Source organism: Mobula hypostoma, chromosome 1 (genome assembly GCF_963921235.1).
Source record: "Mobula hypostoma chromosome 1, sMobHyp1.1, whole genome shotgun sequence".
NCBI classification, from domain to species: Eukaryota; Metazoa; Chordata; class Chondrichthyes; order Myliobatiformes; family Myliobatidae; genus Mobula; species Mobula hypostoma.
The window spans coordinates 227,919,130-227,938,345 of record NC_086097.1 but is presented as its reverse complement, the minus strand read 5'-3'; the positions used below and the strand labels follow the sequence as shown (position 1 = coordinate 227,938,345).

General features: G+C 39.3%; 1 protein-coding gene across 1 annotated transcript in view; it reads left to right on the top strand.

Moving 5' to 3' along the window:
• The window catches only part of LOC134343386 (serine incorporator 1-like), a 92,828-nt gene extending 75,316 nt beyond the window's left edge, over window positions 1–17,512 (top strand). The window contains exons 7-10 of the mRNA XM_063042092.1: window positions 5,341–5,428; window positions 9,974–10,142; window positions 11,832–12,047; window positions 15,357–17,512. Coding sequence (XP_062898162.1) covers window positions 5,341–5,428; window positions 9,974–10,142; window positions 11,832–12,047; window positions 15,357–15,510 — 627 coding nt within the window. The 3' untranslated portion in view covers window positions 15,511–17,512. The remainder of the gene's footprint in view (window positions 1–5,340; window positions 5,429–9,973; window positions 10,143–11,831; window positions 12,048–15,356) is intronic.
• Window positions 17,513–19,216: the final 1,704 nt, after the last annotated feature.

Sequence of the window (19,216 nt, the reverse complement as noted above, 5' to 3'; positions counted from 1 at the left end):
TTCTTCCAGTTCCCTGATTTTAATTTCCATCATTAAGTGTTATTTTTTTTCTAAAACAGAAAGGGTGGCTAGCTTCCAGTAGTGAAAGAAATAAAAAGGACAAATTGCATCAACAGATGGGCAAATACAATAATGAGACACTCATCATGCAGCTTAAACAGATCTTCTCTTCTTATTTAGTATTTAATTGTTGTTGGGGTGCAAAGTTGTTGCCTACTGTTCATGTTACATAATGCAACCAAATTTTGAAACATCACCCGCTGCTAAGTTGCATTCCTCATGAGCAACGAAGGATGAATAGGTTACACTTTGCTTGGTGCGATAGTTTTTGATCCATTTCCTAATCCAGGAATGCATGTGTAAGTCAAGGATGAAACTTCAGCATGGGAGTGTTGCACTATGAGAGACATTTTCTTTATCTGTTAATTTAAAGTAACGTTGCCCTGTTTGGGTAGATAAAAAGGATGGGCGCCATGGTATAGCTTAGCACTTAGCATGGCATTATAGCACCTCAGTGCGTCGAAGTTCAGAGTTCAATTCCAGCCTCGTCAGTTAGGTGTCTGTACATCCTCTCCGAGGATTACATGGGTTTTCTCTGTTGTTCCAGTTTCCTCCTGTAGTCCAAAGACATATTGGACGTAATTCGTCATTGTAAGTTGTCTTGTGATTAGGCTGGGGTTAATTCGGGGAGTTGCTGGGTGGCGCAACTCGAGGAGCTGGAAGGGCCTATTCTGTACTGTATCTCAATCAATCAATCAATAAGTAAGTAATCTATAACACCAAAGGAATTCAGATGAGGTCTCCTGAGTGACTTTCTCTCTTGAAGGTTGCCAACAAAAATAGATAACTGCCGATTTACTTAATAACTGTTTGTAAGGCCTTATGGTGCACAAGGTAGAAATCACAAAAACAACAGGAATTCTGCAGATGCTGGAAATTCAAGCAACACACTTCAAAGTTGCTGGTGAACGCAGCAGGCCAGGCAGCATCTCTAGGAAGAGGCACAGTCGACGTTTCAGGCCGAGACCCTTCGTCAGAAGTCACAAAACGGTGTCTTTATTTCAGAGAAAATCCAGTTTTATGATAAACAGAGAATAACATAATAAAACCACTTGAATGATTCCATGTGAAACGATATTGATTTGAAATTTAACGTTGCTGTTTTAAAGCAGGAATATTTGCAGAGGTCTACCGAAAGTGGTGGGTGTAGCCCAGTCCACCGGAGGCGAAGTCCTCCGCAGCTTTGACCACATTTATACGAAGCGCTGCCACATGAAAACCGCATCCATCATCAAAGACCCCCACCATCCAGGCCATGCTTTCTTCTTATTTCTACCATCAGGCAGGGGGTGCAGGAGCCTTAGTTCCCACACACCAGGTTCAGGAACAGTTATTACCCTGTACCAAAGCGAACAACTTTACTTGCTTCAACTCTGAATTGCTTCCACAACTTACAGACTCACATTCAAGGGCTGTACAATTTATGTTCTCCAAATTTTAAAAAAATTATTTGCACATGTTGTTTTCTTTTGCACATTGGTTGTTTGTCAGCCTTTGTTTATGTCTAGCTTTTTCTTAAGTTCTATTTCTTTATTTATCTGCAAAAAAAATCTCAAGTTAATATCTGGTGAAATATACATAATTTGATCATAACTTTCTTACAAACTTTGAACTTTCAATTATGCTGCAGACACTTTTTTGATGCTGGTGCATCAGGGAGGTTACTGAGGCTGCCTGCACTTGCATCACCTTGCCCAGTCACAAAGTGAAAAGGCTTGATAAAGCCACTGTGGTGCAATGCACTATGGATTGCATGTGTATTTCATTCTCTGCTTTCTATAGTTAGCCTGGCAGCTTTATCAACTGATGGAATTCTTTGGCAGGGACGCAGCCACTGAGCAACCAAAAGTAGGGTACATAGGTCTATGCTCTTTATCCTAGAAGCATCATCGCTCATCTTGCCCCACTCCTCTGGTCCATGCAAATTCTGATATGCAGGCATGTTAGAATCATATAAGATCCAATAAGGTGAAAAAATTAACTCAGAGTTCTAGAGCTCTACAACTTTTGGCTCTTTGGCCCATTATCTTCACCCTGAGCATCGTAACTATCCCCTTGCCCGTATTAGGGACATGAGCTTCTCTATCTTAACTATTCATGTGCCTGCCTAGCTGTCTCCTAAATGCTGTTATTACATCAGTCGCCACCACTTCCTCGGACAGCATTTTACAGATACACTCATTGAAGTAAGTTTGCAATCTAATATTAAATATTACAAAACTTTTAATGGAAACTATTAAAATCGTATCCTGTGTGTGTGATTTTTTTTTCTCTGATAATTCCTTCTATATGGACTAAAATGAATGCAGTATTCATCATCATGGCTGCTCATTTGCCTTCACTTAGCGCACTTTTATCTGCCCTGGTCTAAAGTGGCAGACCTGATCATTAAATCTTAAAGTTGGAATAGGTTTGGGTAATGCTGTTATTGGTCAAGTCTACCCTCAGAGCCTTTCAGGGTTTTCAGGATGAAAATACCACAATCCAAAAACGTAAAAAGGCTTACTTCTTACTAAATGTAAATAGAGATTGACCATTTTACCAGACTCTGCCCACAGCTCCACCTTCACTTCCACCCCACACACCTTAGTTCATTTTTCAGGACAGCCTGAAAGAATTGGATATCCTGACACCAATGAAACAAATAACTGGCAGTGATAGACCGTTCGGGTGAGCGGTTGGGACTGAAACCAATCTGGTGATGGTTTGTAGCATCCCATAAATTTTCAGCTTCCTATAACCTCTTCCAATCTTGTTGTCAGCCCAGCCTGGCATGTCTGATCCATTTACCTCGAAGACCACTTGCCTAATTCATGACCTTCCTAACTCATTCTTTTACCTTCAGGCTTATTTGCCTGCTAGATAGGAGCACTTTCAGCCCACGTCCTCCCTCATTCTGTTAGAGTGATCCAGAGCAGAAACCTACCAAATGTTCTCAGACCCAGCCCTATCTTTCTTTGTGCCTTGATCCAATACGCCAGTCCCTCTGTCCAGGTGTGTACATTCCCTTCTGTGTATTTTCTCTCCCACTTTCAAAACATTGCTTCTTGCTGACTATAGCTGTTCACATCCTCTCTCCTTTAGTTTGATTTGGGAAAACATGAAATTGTTCAGAAAAAGAATGAAACAGAAGCATTTTATCTACATGGTGAGGGATCACAGAGAATGGATATTAAGATGGTTTGGATGTGTTAAAGAGGTTCAAAGGTTCATTTATTATTAAAGAATGTATGCAGTATACAACTCTGAGATTCGTCTTCTCCAGAGAGCCATGAAATAAAGAAAAAAACGTGGAAGTCATTCAAAGAGGAACATCAAACCACCCCCTCTGCAAAAAAAAGGCAAGAAAACCATCAATCTCTCCACCAAATCCCCCCCTCCACACATAAAATGCAACAAAAACATTGACTCCCAAATCTGCCTCTCTCACAAACAAATCTAGTGCATAGTTCAAAGAAATCTAGCATGCAGGTACTGCAAGTAGGAAAGGCTCACAGAATTTATTGCTAGGGGTTTGAACACCAAAGCAAAGATGTTATGTTTCAATTGTAAATGGCCTTTGATTAAACTTCAATTGGTGTACTTTTTTTTGTCAGGAGAAATATGTTAGAAGATGTTTAGAGAAAGATTAGTACCTGAAATGAAATCCTGTGACAAAAGGTTAGAAATGCTCTGCTTGTATTCCGGCAATGGGCTCTAGGATTTGATATTTCCACCTTTGGAAAACAGACCCTGAATGGAGGATCTGAGTTATAAGGAAAGATTAACTAGGTTAGGTCTTTATTCCCTGGAGTGCAGAAGACTGAGGGGAAATTTGATGAATTTATGAGGGGGTATAATTAGGGTAAATGCAAACAGGATTTTCCCACTGAGGTTGGGTGTAACTACAACTAGAAGTCATGGGTTAAGGGTGAAAGTTGAAATGTTTGAGGGGAACATGTTGGGAACATATTCATTCAGATGGTGGTGAGAGTGTGGAATGACCTGTTAGCGGAAGTGGTGGATACGACTTTGATTTCAAAATTGAAGAGAAGTTTGGATAGCTATATGGAAAGGAGGGGTATGGAGAGCTATGGTCTGGGAGCAGGTGGATGAGATTAGGGAGTTTAAATGGTTTAGCACAGAATAGATGGACCAAAGGGCCTGGTTCTGTGCGGTGGTGTTCTATGACTTTCTACCATATATGTGCCTCTTGTAATTTTGTATACTTCTACACAGTTGTCTCACACTTATGGGATTGGTAGAATAATTGTACCCAACCAGTTGCACAGCTACAGATAACAAGATGAGTGAGAGAAAGAGTCAGGGACTACAATGAAGACAGTATGATGTGAAAGACCTGGAATCCTCTTGCATATCAGTACATTGACGAAAAGGGTGGAAGACAAAGATATTCACAGCAACTTAAATGGAAAATGGGCAGGGAAGTGGTGAAAAGAGGTGTTTATTTATTGACTTCTCAGGAATGTCATTCATATCAATTGTAGCTAAGTAGATTCTCAAACAACAGGAATTCTGCAGATGCTGGAAATTCAGGCAACACACATCAAAGTTGCTGGTGAACGCAGCAGGCCAGGCAGCATCTCTCGGAAGAGGTACAGTCGACGTTTCAGGCCGAGACCCTTCGTCAGGACTAACTGAAGGAAGAGTTAGTAAGAGATTTGAGAGGGGGAGGGGGAGATCCAAAATGATAGGAGAAGACAGGAGGGGGAGGAATGGAGCCAAGAGCTGGACAGGTGATTGGCAAAGGGGATATGAGAGGATCATGGGACAGGAGGCCCAGGGAGAAAGACAGGTGGGGGGGGGGAACCCAGAGGATGGGCAAGGGGTATAGTCAGAGGGACAGAGGGAGTAAAAGGAGAGAGAGAGAAGGAATGTGTGTATAAAAATAAATAATGGATGGGGTACGAGGGGGAGGTGGGGCATTAGCGGAAGTTAGAGAAGTAGATTTTCTGTTGCATTGAGCTGCAGTCACAGATCTCCTTTAGTTCAACTTCTATATTTTAGATTTGTTCGTAATGCCAAGTGATTTTCAGAGCTTTTAAATTACATGGGGAATTTCAAGAGTCAGTTTAAAACAATATCTTAAAATGCTTTGGTGTTAATATGAGAACAGTTACATGTTAATTTGCTTGGTAACTTTTACTCAGAGATTGCACAAGACTGCATTGAGTAGCAAAGATTGTGATCAATACCATTTGAAAGAATGTCATTTGACTTATTGCCATATCCTGAAAGTTAAAATAATAATGGTCTTCACTGAATTTTATTCAATTGTAGGAATTCCAGGTGTGTACTGGCCTTCAGCCCTCCATCATCTCTCTGTATATTATGTACCTTACCTGGTCAGCAATGACAAATGAACCAGGTAAGTAGCTTATTTTCTCTAAAGGTGATCATATCCTCCTGATTTTTTGCTGCAAGGCTCATTTTGATAGCTTAATTTAGTTACTCATGCCAAGAAAATAATGTCTTCTGTATGAATCCTCCTCCTGATCTTCTTTGCTTTGTAATATTTACTTCTCTTTCTTCACGAAAAAAAAGAATAAAGCATTGTTAATATAATTTAAAATTAAAAAAAAACTTTGATGCACATTGGATAGTGTGCAATGTAGAATAGCAAATTGATTTCTGGGAAACCAATCACATTTTATAGTCATAGTCACTGGAAAAAATGTGGGTCGGCAAATCCAGCAATTATGTTGCAGTTGTGCCTGCCGGGAACAATTACCTGGTTGAAAGGAAATTATAGTTTTTAGATTGTGTTGCAAAATTCTTAACCAGCTTATCCAAAATTGCACTGACTGGGTAAAATAATCACATCATTATTTGCATCTATTCAGTAAATTAAGCCAAAGAATATTGCATAAGTTAACAACCATGACAGTTAAATTAGATCCTGCTGCCAGCACTGTAGACATTCAGAGAAGGTGCTTTTCTGAAACACATTCCAACGTGATGAAATAGTTTTAATTGTTCAATATCATCTTTTTTGAATACACCCAGTTAGTCATCAATGACCAAGCCATCATCAGTCAAAAATGTATTGATCAATATAGCATTTAATTATAAGTAACTATTTTATTAGCTTCTTTTCAAAATAAGTATTTTTTTGTACTTCTCAAAAAAAGTGAGGGAAAAGGTATGCTCGTGAACTTAGAAAAAATATCAAAACTCCGAGATGTACTTTGGATGAAAGTGCAAAATATTGTGGATAAAAGTACTGAAGGGATGCATGCTAAATTTATTGATGAAAATATGGTCGGAAAATAATTTGGAAAGGGGACTTGAGAATGCAAAAGGCATATAGATAGGTCCAGTGAATGGACAGAGATCTAGGAAATGGAGAACAACACAATGTGGAATTATTCACGTTGGCAGGAAAAGTAAAGAGAGAGAAGTGCAATGGTAAGTGGTTGCAGAAGCTGGATTTGCAGAGGGATCTGAGTGTTCCAGTGTCTGCCTCACAAAGAGCTAGGATGCAGTCACAGCAAGTAATTTGGCAAGTTATTTTATTATTCAATTTAAATGGTGGATGCTTATGCTTCAGCAATGTTATTAATATCCCGATCTACTTCTAATTCACTTTTTTTTAGATATTACACTGTGGTATAAGAAATGTTTAACTGAACCTGGGGAACTTAAATAAATGATGGGAAACAAAACCTAGTAAGTTTAAAGGGAGAGAATGAAATAAATTAAATCTGGGATGGAATCCCATATAAAGTAACTGCTTAGAAGATAGGTTCCCAAGCAGTTAATCTGATCAACCATTCTAGTTAGCTCCTCCACACTTCCATCTATTACCTCCGTCACTTCATTGCACTGGCAACACTATAAACCACTTTTTACAATAGTACCACACACAAAATGCTGGAAGAGCCCAGCAAGCCAGGCACCATCTATGGAAAAGAGTAAATAGTCGACATTTCGGGCCGAGACCCTTCATCAGGTCTGGAAAAAAGAGGTGAGAAGTCAGAGTAAGAAGGTGAGAGGAGGGGAGGAAGAAGTACAAGGTAGTAGGTGATGGGTGAAACTGGGAGAGGGGAGTTGGTGAAGTAAAGGTCTGGAGAAGAGGGAATCTGATAGGGAGAAGACAGAAGGTTCCTCAACTACTTTCTAAGTTGACGTAAACCACATAAAGCCAAGAACATTTGTTGTGTTGATTGAATCAACTATCAGCAGAATGGCCATTTTCTAGCAATAAAGAATTGTAGGTTAAGCTTCTTCAAGCTGAAGCACAACTTTGTCCCTATTTCTGCACTCACTGTCTGGCAAGTTGAATGTATACATGACAAAAAAACAGAAAGTAGAGGACTGTTTTGTTCCATATCCAATGTGCTCGAGCAAAGGTTCACCGAGGTATTAAAGCTGGACTTAAGGTTCTGGAAGGCATGTGAACTTGGGATCTGCTTGTGCTGGAGGTACAGAAGTTGAAAAATTTGTAATAGAAAAGAACTGCAGCATTCTTTGCAAACTTTCATTCAAATATGTATTATGGATCGACTTTATTCACCATATACATTTACATTGTTTAAATTAGGAATTTGCTGTGGCATGTTGATCTGGGCACATCATGCAACTGAAAAAGCAGCAACATTTAACAGTGCTAAGAATTACATTAAAATGTTGTTCGTCCATCGTTGACGTCGATGAGGACCTCGACACCATTATTGATGGTGTCGAGACTAGCGCGTGACTTGGATTTAAGTGAGGGAGAGTTGCACAGCGTCAGTCTCACTCTCTCTTCCCAATTCCCATCTGGGTCCAGTGGCAAGACAGAGTCGAGACGGGTGGAGATGTGACTAGGCGCAGTGGATGACCAGGACGTCTTCTGTGTCTTGTCCTGCTCTACTACGTTCCACGACGCTTGCAGAGACCACCTTCTTGACCGTTGGACCTTCCATTGGTCTCGTCCGCTCAATCCGCTGGAGTCTGTCTTCACATGCTGGGATAGACAACTCCCTATCTCACCGAGGGTTTGAGACCCGTCGGCTACCCTCACCTGGTTTAGCTGGCTTGTCGAAGCTGTTGCCCGGGGTGTGGCCGCTGTCGCATGCGAACAGCTACGGGGAGCCACAGGGGAGAGCTGAGTGCCAGGTGGGGACAAAAGGTGGACTAACCGCCTTGAAAAGGACGCGACATGTTACCCACCAGAGGTGCTACCCCTCCCTGACACCCCATACACCCCACATAAATAATGTTACAGGTTAAAGGACAGAGATAGAATAAAATATGCACAAATACATGAATACCAGCAAGTATTATAAAAGGTGTTGTAAACAGCATTATCAAAAGCGTAAAAATTATAAAAATTTCCCTCCATCTTACCACTTTGCCTCCCCATCACCTCTATCTGGTGCTCCTCCCTCTTCACTTTCTTCCAAAGGGTCAAAGTTGTGCTTCAGTTTGAAGAAGCTTAATCTACAATTCTTTGTTTTTCAAAATTGGCCTTTCTGCTGATAGTTGATTCAGTCAACACAGCAAGTGTTCTTGTCTTTATGTGGTTTACATCAGCTTAGAAAGTAGTTGACGATCTCAGAAACGTGAGCCTGACTTAAACAAATTACAAACAAATGATTAATAATACAGTACTGTACAAACATCTTAAACATTTTAGGCACTATATATATAAAAAACTAGGGTGCCTAAGACTTTTGCATACCACTGTATTTGTCAAAGTGGAGCGGAGTTTGTAAATCTGGCAGGAGCAAGGAATGTCAGGAATGGTGAGGGTAGAGTGCAGCAAGATGGCAGGGAAGGAGTGCTGGGGTGGGGGGTGGCACGGGTGCAGACACACCTAGCCCTGAGACACCAGGCACGGTCACTTGATTCCAAACAATTGGTTTATTGATGTCTCTCTGGTGCTCCCCACTCCGTCCCCTTTTTCCAACCATGATGCCCCTCTCCCTGCCCCCTTCCCACTCTCAGTCCACAATAGAGACCCATATCAGGACCAGGTCTATCATCGCTCACATGTCATGAAATTTGTTTTTTTTTGCAGCAGCAGTACAGTGCAATACATTAAATTGCTACAGTACTATATATGTAACTAAGATTTTTGCACAGTACCATATAATCCATATTTATAATATATTTTTTAAAAAGGTAAGAAACAATATTCTGAAGTATTCTTTCAAATGACCAGTTTCTTTTTCTAGTAAAAATATCTAATAATGAGAGCTAATTAATCTCAACTGTATCTTTTGATTAAGATTTCAGTTGGCTGAGATAAATATGACCATTGTAGACCTTCTCTGCTAATTTGCAGTAGCTTCTGTACATAAGCTGTCGAACTGTTGCCAAATTTTGCTAGATTTTAATAACTAAAAATAACCTAATTGCAACACATATACAGTGTGTAGGTACTTACTAAGTGTGTCAGGGTTGGATTCTCTGCTTACTGCAAATGTGTATTGGCTTGGCAAGTGGCAATTGGATACCTTTTGAACTTTATGTATTGTAACTGAAAGTGAAAGATTATCTGGCAGACTGGAAAAATAAATCTATTTTATTTTTACAGAATTATCTCAAAATTCTGATCTTTCTCACAGTAAGTTAAGGAAAGCACTTGAATTTCTGTTTGCTTATCAAAAGGAAATTGCTTTCTCTCAATAGAGACTCTTGATTTGTCAGAATTAAAGTCCAAATGAATAGCCATCATCATTTTAATTACTGCAGAAAAAATCTGTTAGCTATTATTTGTAATGAAATACATTGTAAATACTCTCTGGCTTCTTTGGCCTTGGGCTTGAAACTAACTTTTGCATGATAATGAATACTTTACCAAAAGGTACTTATGGATAAAAAACATTAATCAAGGAATTATTAACGGACATAAGATATTTTTGTTGATTAAAAAATGAACTTTCCTTCAGAATAAGTGTAACCTTTGGTTGTGCTTTGTTTTCAGATGATAAATGCAATCCCATCATAATGAGCTTCTTTGAACAGACAATTCCCAGCTCTGACTTAAATAACAACACTGCAATCACAACTAATGCCTTAGACAGAGGATTAAAATGGGATATCCAATGCATTGTCGGATTAGTCTTATTTCTTATTTGCATCTTATATTTGAGGTAATCATGAGTACTATTTGCTTTGGTATTTTATTACCAACGTAATACAACACTGGCCTTCAGCATTATTTTCGACAAAAGTCACAATGTAACCAGTATTTTGAAGAGTAGACTACGTTTGTAAGTATATCAGGAAGATATAGGAAATGTGGAACATTTTTCCAGTTTGTTTTGCAGTTAATGAAAATCATAGTTGATTTGTGTATAAATGTCAATTCTGACCTGATCTCCACAACATTTTACAGGGAAATTTTCTGACGATTACAAAGCTATGCTATAAAGATGTGCTTTCTTACCTCACAATGGTCTAATACTCAACATTACGTTCAGGTTGTTAATCGTTATTAATCTATGACTATAAATCTATGTGGTTTACTGATCTGTAAATAAGATGCTAAGACATACACTTACTTATTGGTCAATATATTTTATAGATGGAACAAGGGTCACTTCTCCTCTCCCCTCATTGATGATGGACTAGAATAAAGGATGCAGTCTTATTGTGAGGTTTTCGGAGCTCTACTGTCCCCCTAGTATTTAGAACTTACCAACATTCTCAGCCCTATTCAGAGCCACAACAGTCTCTGCAACATGTTCTTACAATTTGCCATTTTTAGCCCTTGTGCCAATCAGGTGCATTGTTCTTCCTGGGAGAGAGTGCCAAAATCTGAACTTACTGTTCCCAGTGCACTCTCACCAGCTGCATCTGAATTTGGATCCTGTGATCTCCAATGATATTTTCAATAAGAGCAATCCATTAGTCTTTTAAAATGATTCTTGTGTGGATCCGTTGTCTCCTGGTGTGTGTGTGTATGTGTATATCTGTGAGCAGCTCTACCCTTAAGCACCTCTGCAGTTCCTTCACCTCCCTCAGTTGAGGCCAAAAGTAGTGATCAGCCTCGTCAGAGAGTCTTGCCCCACTTTGGTCTTGCAGAAAATGTAGACCAATGTTCATTCATTGCTAACCATTTTTGTTGGAGAGGACACACTCTGATCATCCCGGCTTCTATAAAGCACAACATTTAAAATGGAAAGCAACTCACGGGAACGAGGTCCCTCTGATCTGAAAGTTCGAGGTACAGATAGAAACAAAAGGACAATAGCAGTCCATTTCACATTGTTAATTCAACTAGCATCAGGTGAGCGCAGAACTTAGATTTTTGACTAGGCTGCACACCCTCGAATAGTATAAAAAGAAGGTGACATAACTATTGAATGTAGATACCTTGACTACTGTCTGTGTACACTTCTGGCCAAAACATGACCACAATGATACCAAGGCAAGATTGAAAAAGCTGATATTGTTTCTTTTTCAAGAGATAAGATTCAATGGAGTTTTTATTTCAGTATTCAAGCTTATGGAAAGAAGAGATAAATATATATTTGATTTTCCTACAAACTGTACACTCAAACACAGATAGAAAAGGAAAAATGCATATGTGGTAGCATCTATGAGCAACAGGTTGTCCAGTAAGTAAGACTGTGGGAAAAGATTAAAGGAAGACCAGAGAGATACTAGCATGTAGATTAGGGGTATAGGGCTGGTTAGGCGGACTTAAACAGTTCATTCATCCAGTTCCTTTCCAGAGCTGCAGTCTTCTAAGTTCCTAAGCCCTTTACAATCACAGCTTATTAAAACTGAGCACTATTGATTTCTTAACTAAATCTATTGATATTGTGTTTTGTCAGCATTAGGAAGTCGAGCTGCACACAGAGGCATGGCCACTCCATCAATAATATAGATGCCGGATCTTTGGAAAGTGTATCAATCCAGGAGGGCTGTGAGGAAGTACATCGATTTCAGGACAATGAAAAGGAAGGAGTTCATTACAGTTACTCATTTTTCCACTTCATTCTTTTCCTGGCATCTATGTATGTTATGATGACACTAACTAACTGGCATAGGTAAGAAAAAAGCTCTACTTATAAGGTATATTCTTAACATTAAACATATAGGTTCCAAGTGTTCAAATATTTACCATTTTAAGGCCCTGTATTCTGTGAAGTCTCATTGATCAGGTCTGAGCTGGAAGTTTTTGTTGGGAATTCAAGATTCCAGTGTCAATTAAATGTGAGTGTTTCACTCCTCTTAGGAAGTTCCAAGCCAATATGCTAGGCCAAAATTCCAGTTTACTCTCTTTTAACCCTAATCTAAAACAATCAACCAAAATTCCAGTTTACTTTCTTTGAACCCTAATCTAAAGCAATCAATGGTTTGGTTGGAATATCAATCACATTATTTATTTGTTTATTTATTTATTTGTTGAAATACAGGGCGGAGTATGTCCTTCTGGCCCTTCAAGCTACAGCGCTCAGCAACCCCCGATTTAATAATATGGCAGGGGGATGGGAGCCAGTATGACAGAGCTGAGGATGAGCCGGTTGTTTACATGTAACATGAATGTAAGGAAGGACAAGCCAATAATTGGGTACAAATGCAGACAGAGTAAAGAGTTAAATTGTACCACAGAGGCAAAATTCAAAAGGGTGAAGAATACAGGACTGAAGGTGCTGTATTTAAATACGTGTCGCATTGGGAATAAGGTGGATGAACTGTTGGCACGACTATTCTGGGAATAGTTCGGAGGTCCAGGATAGATATGTCTCACAGAGGAAGAAGTTCTCAAATGGCAGGGGTAGGCAACTGTGGCTGACAAAGGAAGTTAATGACTGCATAAAAGCCAAGGAAAGGGCATATAATGCGGCAAAAATGAGTGGGAAGTTGGATGATTAGGAAGCTTTTAAAATCTAAGAAAAGGCAACTGAAAAAGCTATAAGAAGGGAAAAGATGAAATATGAGGGCAGACTAGCCAAGAATATAAGCAGGATACCAAAAGTTTTTTCAGTTATATATAGAGTAAAAGGGATGTGAGAGTTGATATTGGACCACTGGTAAATGAGGTAGGAATGGGGGACAAAGTAATGGCAGATGAACTTAATGGGTACTTTGCATCTGTCTTCACTGAAGAAGACACTAGCAGTGTGCTAGACGTCCATGAGTGTCATGGAGCAGGAGTGATTGCCATTGCTATTACAAAGGAAAAAATGCAAGGCAAACTCAAAGGTCTTAAGGTGGTTAAGTCACCTGGACCAGATGGACTACTTCCCAGAATCCTGAGAGAGGTTGCTGAAGAGATAACGGATGCATCGTTCACGATCTTTCAAGAATCACTTGATTCTGGTATGGTTCCAGAGGACTGGAAGATTACAAATGTCACTCCACTCTTTAAGAAGGGAGGAAGGCAAAGGAAAGGAAATTATAGGCCAGTTAGCCTAACCCCAGTGGTTGGGAAAGTGTTGGACTCTATTATTATGGATGAGGTTTCGGGATACTTGGAGACTAATGATAAAATGTCAAAGTCAGCATGGTTTCTATGACAGGAAAATCTGCTAGAGTTCTTTGAGTGAGTAACAAGAAGGGTGAACAAAGGAGAGGTAGTGGATATCATTTACTTGGATTTTCAGAAGGTGTTTGATAAGGTGCCAAGATAAAATCAAGATAAAATGGTGTTACTGGAAAGATACTGGCATGGATAGAGGAATGGCTGACAGGCAGGAGGCAGTAAGTGGGAATAAAAGGGTCTTTTTCTGGTTGGCTGCCAGTTGCTAGTGGTGTTCCTCAGGGGCCACTATTGGGATCGCTACGTTTCATATTGTTTGTCAGTGATTGATATTGGAATTGATGGCTTTGTGGCAAAGTCTGCAGATGTTACGTAGATAGGTGGAGGGGTTGGTAGTGCTGAGGAAGCAATGCAATTGCAGCAAGACTTAGACAAATTGGAAAATGGGCAAAAAAATGGCAGATGTTGGGAAATGTATGATAATGCATTTTGGTGAAAAGAACAATTGTACAGACTATTATCCTAATAGGAAGAAGGTTCAAACATCAGGGGTACAGAGGGACTTAGGAGTCCACATGCAAAACTCTCAGAAGATTAATATACCGGTTGAGTTTGTGTTAAAGAAGGCATTTATTTCAAGGGGAATAGAATATAAAAGCAAGGAGATAATGCTGAGCCTTTATCAGACACTAGTCACTTGGAATATTGTCAACAGTTTTGGGCCCCATATCTCAGAAAGGCTGTGTTGTCATTGGAGGGAATCCAGAGAAGGTTCAAGAGGATGATTCCAGGAATGAAAACGTTAACGTATGAGGACGAAGCCGGGGGCAGATGAACAATTTCCCCCCAGCTGATTTCTCACGGCCCTCGTTTGAGATTTAATGTTTAGTATTTTTGAGCATTTTGTACAATATGCATCCCTTTAATGTTATGTCCCCTTTTTTTTGCTTATTTCAGTTTTACACATGTCTGAGCTGGTACGTTCTTATTGATTTCATGGTTTTTTTTTAAATTTTGAAAGTAAAGTGTTAAAAAAAACATAAGGATCATTTGGCAGCTTTGGGCCGGTACTCACTGGAATTTAGAATAATGCGGTGGGGCGGGAGGGATCTCATTGAAACCTACCAGATGGGGTGAATGTGGAGAGGATGTTTCTTGTGGTGGGGATATCCAGAACTAGAAGGAACAGCCTCAAAATGGAGGGGCTACCATTTAGAACAGAGGTAAGGAGGAATTTTTTTAACCAGAGGGTAGTGAATCTGTGGAATGCTCTGCCACAGACTGCAGTGGAGTCTGAGTCCATGGGTATATTTAAGGCAGTTGATCGTTTCCTGATAGGTCAGGGCATCAAAGGATATGGCGAGAAGGCAGGTGTATGGGGTTGAGTGGGAACTGGGATCAGCCATGATGGAATGGTGGAGCAGACTTGATGGGTTGAATGGCCTAATTCTGCTCCTGTGTCTGATGGTCTTATGGTCTTAATCCTGGAGTAATCATGGGACAATTTACAATGACCAATTAACCTACCAACTGCTACGTCTTTGACCTGTGGGAGGAAAATGAAGCACCTGGAGAAAACACATGAAGTCACGGGGAGAACGTATAAACTCCTTATAGACAGCAGTGGGAACAGATCCCGGGTCGCTGGTACTGTAGAGTCCTGTGCTAACCATTACGCTACCATGCTGTACATATTATGTGTTTGCATCCAATTATTGTGCAGCGTACTTTCATGGCAGTAGTTTATAAAGAAGTTTAACTTTTCCAGAAAAACTCACTTTAGTTTCATTTATAAATGATAAAGCCATTTATCGGATCAACTTCCAGAAAGTCTAAGGTAATCTGTAATAACTTTCTTATATTCTACGTCCAGTCATAGACCTGATTTCAAGAGAATTTCAAGCAGTTGGATTGCAGTTTGGATGAAGTTTGCTTCCATATGGGTTTGTAGCTCCCTTTACATCTGGACTCTCCTGGCTCCTTTGGTTCTTTCCAAGCATGAGGATTTTGAAGAAAATATAAACTGAGAATGAAGTGGGAAAAGCAGGCATGGAAGAAGAGTTCATTTACTGCACTGTGAGATCCTTAATACAACCTTTCTTATAAATAACAGCTTTATACCAACCTAAATTAAATACACATACCCAATCCATCATTAATCTTTGTGGCTAAAGGATGTGCATCTGTTATTGTTGATAAATAATAATTTAACCATGCGTAACCTGTTCTTCGGATTGATAATGGATTATCAGATGAAGTTCCATTGTAAGGAATAAACATTCCGTTATTCGTGCAGCTATGTGATGTAATTATATATATATATATATATATATAGATGTGTGTGTGTGTGTGTGTGTATTTATATTTATGTCTGTATATACAGTATGCAGCAGCACTAGCAAATACATTTGCAAAGATTAAGAGAATAATAAATTATGGAACAACATAGAACATAGAAATGTCACATAGCTTGATGATCAAATTTAGTCACTATGGCCATTATTACTTCTGAGATTTGTATTACTAACTCTAAACTTAATTTGGAAAATGTGTGACTTGGGCGGTGTGATGGTTGGGTTGCCAAGATCGGAGAACAACTCATCCTTCTCTAAATTTGCTTGTATCTGTAGTCATCTTCTTCTGGCTTGTAATAACCATAATGTCTACCAAAGTGAGCAATAAGATATTCCATTCAGTGCTCTGAGATTATTGAACAGCAGCATAATTTTAGCTGCTTCCCTTGGGATTGAAGATGACTTGATTCCACTCTTGTGAGTTCTGAGATGAATTATGAGGCCAGTGTGTAATCTGCTGGTGCTGCCACAGCCAAGTCAGGAGAGTGAATGAGTTATTTGAGTAGTTTGGTGCTCCTTCCATTGCTTACACTGGGCTTTCCAGTGCTCTGAAGGAATGGATTCGAAGTTATCAGCATCCCATTGCATGCTTCTCCATTTTGAGCAGGGTGGTCCAGAGTTAACTACACATTAGTGTGAATATTAGAGTCTCTTAACAAAGTTTGAGTCATTTCTTCTGTCCAGGTGGTAATATTGACAGGACAGGGCTCAGAGCAGAAGGTCCACTTCAAATGTCTGGCTTGGGCATGCAAATAATGTAGCTTTCCTATTGGAACTGGTTGAATGTAATTAGATCCCAATATTGGGAGTGTTGGCCCGAGAGAGTGCATTCTGTATTCCATCTCATTGTCATAAACATTTTAGAATTTAAACATATTATAAAACATTATGATAATGGAAATCTATATCCTATGAATTTAAAAGCTCGTATATTTAGGAATACATCTCAGCAAACATACAGGTATTACATCTATATCAAAGCATCTCTGTTCCAAATCAGAATGCTTGTAATATTCGTGCTTAATGCTGTCTGTTGTTCAGTATTTCTGTGAAAGTATTAAGCATAAAGAAAGGTATAAAAGTTCTTTATTGGGCCCTACTGTATGATCTGGTAAAGATCACTGGAAATGATATTTTTGTAAAGCTTCTAAAGCTGAAGAACCTAGGCTGCAATAGTTCCTTTCATAGCACAGCTCAGAGAGGCAGCACTCTGTCTCTAGTGGGTTTCATTGTTTTTAATCCTTTCTTTGGATGCACTGTAGGAGTCAGTTAAACTAAATTTACAGAGCAGGCTCAGTCACACTGAAATGGTTGTGGAAGTTGTGGCAAGGCCAGGGTTAACATAATGTCCAGGCAAGGACAGACTGCAGATAGCCAAGGCAAGAAAGGCCTTTGAAGAGCATAACTTCCCTTTGCACAATGGGGAACTGGAGCCATTCTGGCTTACTGAGACGAGATAAGAATGCAAGGAGCACTCACACCAACTAAAGGACAATTACTTTACCAACTTTAAACTATCATTATTTGTTAGCTTGTAGTTTATAATGACTTTTAACACCTGCGCTGTGAATGGCAATCAGTCTTGTAAATAAAGAAAATGAACATACATGCTGTTATCCGTAACTGCAAGTCAATTTTGTATAACGTAATTTCTCTGTTTGGACTTCAGACCAGTGTGCTGTCAGGGGCCATGCTTTTTCCCTTGTGCACAAGTAAATAAAGTCTGGTTGAGGAATGAGTGTGAGTTTTCTGAGTCCAGTTAATCAGCAATGGCAGGATTTCTTCTTACCATTTGATTTCAGCTGAGCAATTACAAACGGACAATACTGGTTTCTAATTATGTCACATGAAGGTGCACCTAAATTTCTATGTTCTCATGCATCTCCTGGAGTCTTTTGGTGGAAGCTATTTGCATTGATGATATAATTGAGCCCGAATAAGATATGTTTAGGATGGCGGACGGTGGTATTCTTTCATGGACTGCCTTGTCTGGATGATGTCAATGTTTTGTAGCTATCCCTACTTACCGTTACATTTTGGGATTTACTTGAACCGTTCACTACAGTATCTGACCGTCTCCTCTATTCACTGCATTTATCTCAAACTAAGCTTTAGGTTGCTGACAATAACATTGAACTTTGTGATAGTGATGCTATTGAAGACCTGCTAAACCTAACCTCAGCTTCTAACACAAGGTCTAGAGACAGCTTGGGGCACATTAGCACTTTAAACGTGGTGATGGTTCCTGTCTCTAATGTGCTTTTAGACACTGAGTTCCAAAAACTCAGTTTTTCCTATTACCCCTTTAATGCTTCTACCCATTCCTCTCATTTTGATCCATCTATTCAGAGAAATTCCTCTTCCCTATCAAGCTTCTCATAATGTTATACATCATTATTAAGTCTTTCCTCAGCCTTCTTTGTCCCAAAGCAACCAATGGCAGGTCAGCTGAGCAATAAAAACCTTTAAAGTTGGTGAAAAGGGTGCCTTGGCAAAATGCTGTTTTAGGTTATTTAACACAATACATCACATTGGTGCAAGGTTCAAACCTGAGAAATGTGAGGAAATAGTTATTGATCATCTCTTCCATGGAATGGCATTACTTGTAGTTTAAGATTCCAGGTATAGATGTTGGACAAGCCTTACTTGAATGTGTTCCTTGACTGGTTTATTATCTTTACAATTGAAAACAAAGCTGAGTGCTGGTGCAAGTAATGCTGGGCATCACTATTTCTCACCTTGTGATGAAGGGTGTCTCACTGGGTGAGTGAGATCAATAAACTACTATCCACAGCTCTGGAGAAGGTCAACACTTAAAATAAAAGCTTGGCTGTAACATAAACTTGAAATGAGTTTTATTGAATTCTTGAAACGCTGCCGATCTGAAACATTATTTGTGTTTCCTCTCCAGAGATGCTTCCTGAATGGCCCAGTATTTTCAGCTTTTCCAGTTGCAGCTGAGAGTATTTGATGCTGCTCCTTTGCCTTGTAGTGAGATATTTCTCTGTTCCCTAAACAAACACAGATATTCCTTGTTCCCTGAGTTCTCATATCTCCAAAGGTGGTGCATATATCAGAGTGCTAATATTGAAATTTCCGTTTGTCGACAAAGCATTGATTATATTGGTAACTTAAAAAGCAATTTCTTCAAAAAGCAAACCTTTAATAAAAATTTAATATTTTAATTTTTTTCTTTATTTTATCTGACTGTCAATATTTTTGCTTATTTTAGTCAGTAATATTCCTCATATTTACCTGCTGTTTATTACTTTCAGATTTTAACTTTCTCCAAGGACCACAGGTTACACAGAGTGTCAAAGAGAATGTGATTTTATTGTTCACTAATAACTGACCGTTTCTATAATTATGCTAGTGTAAA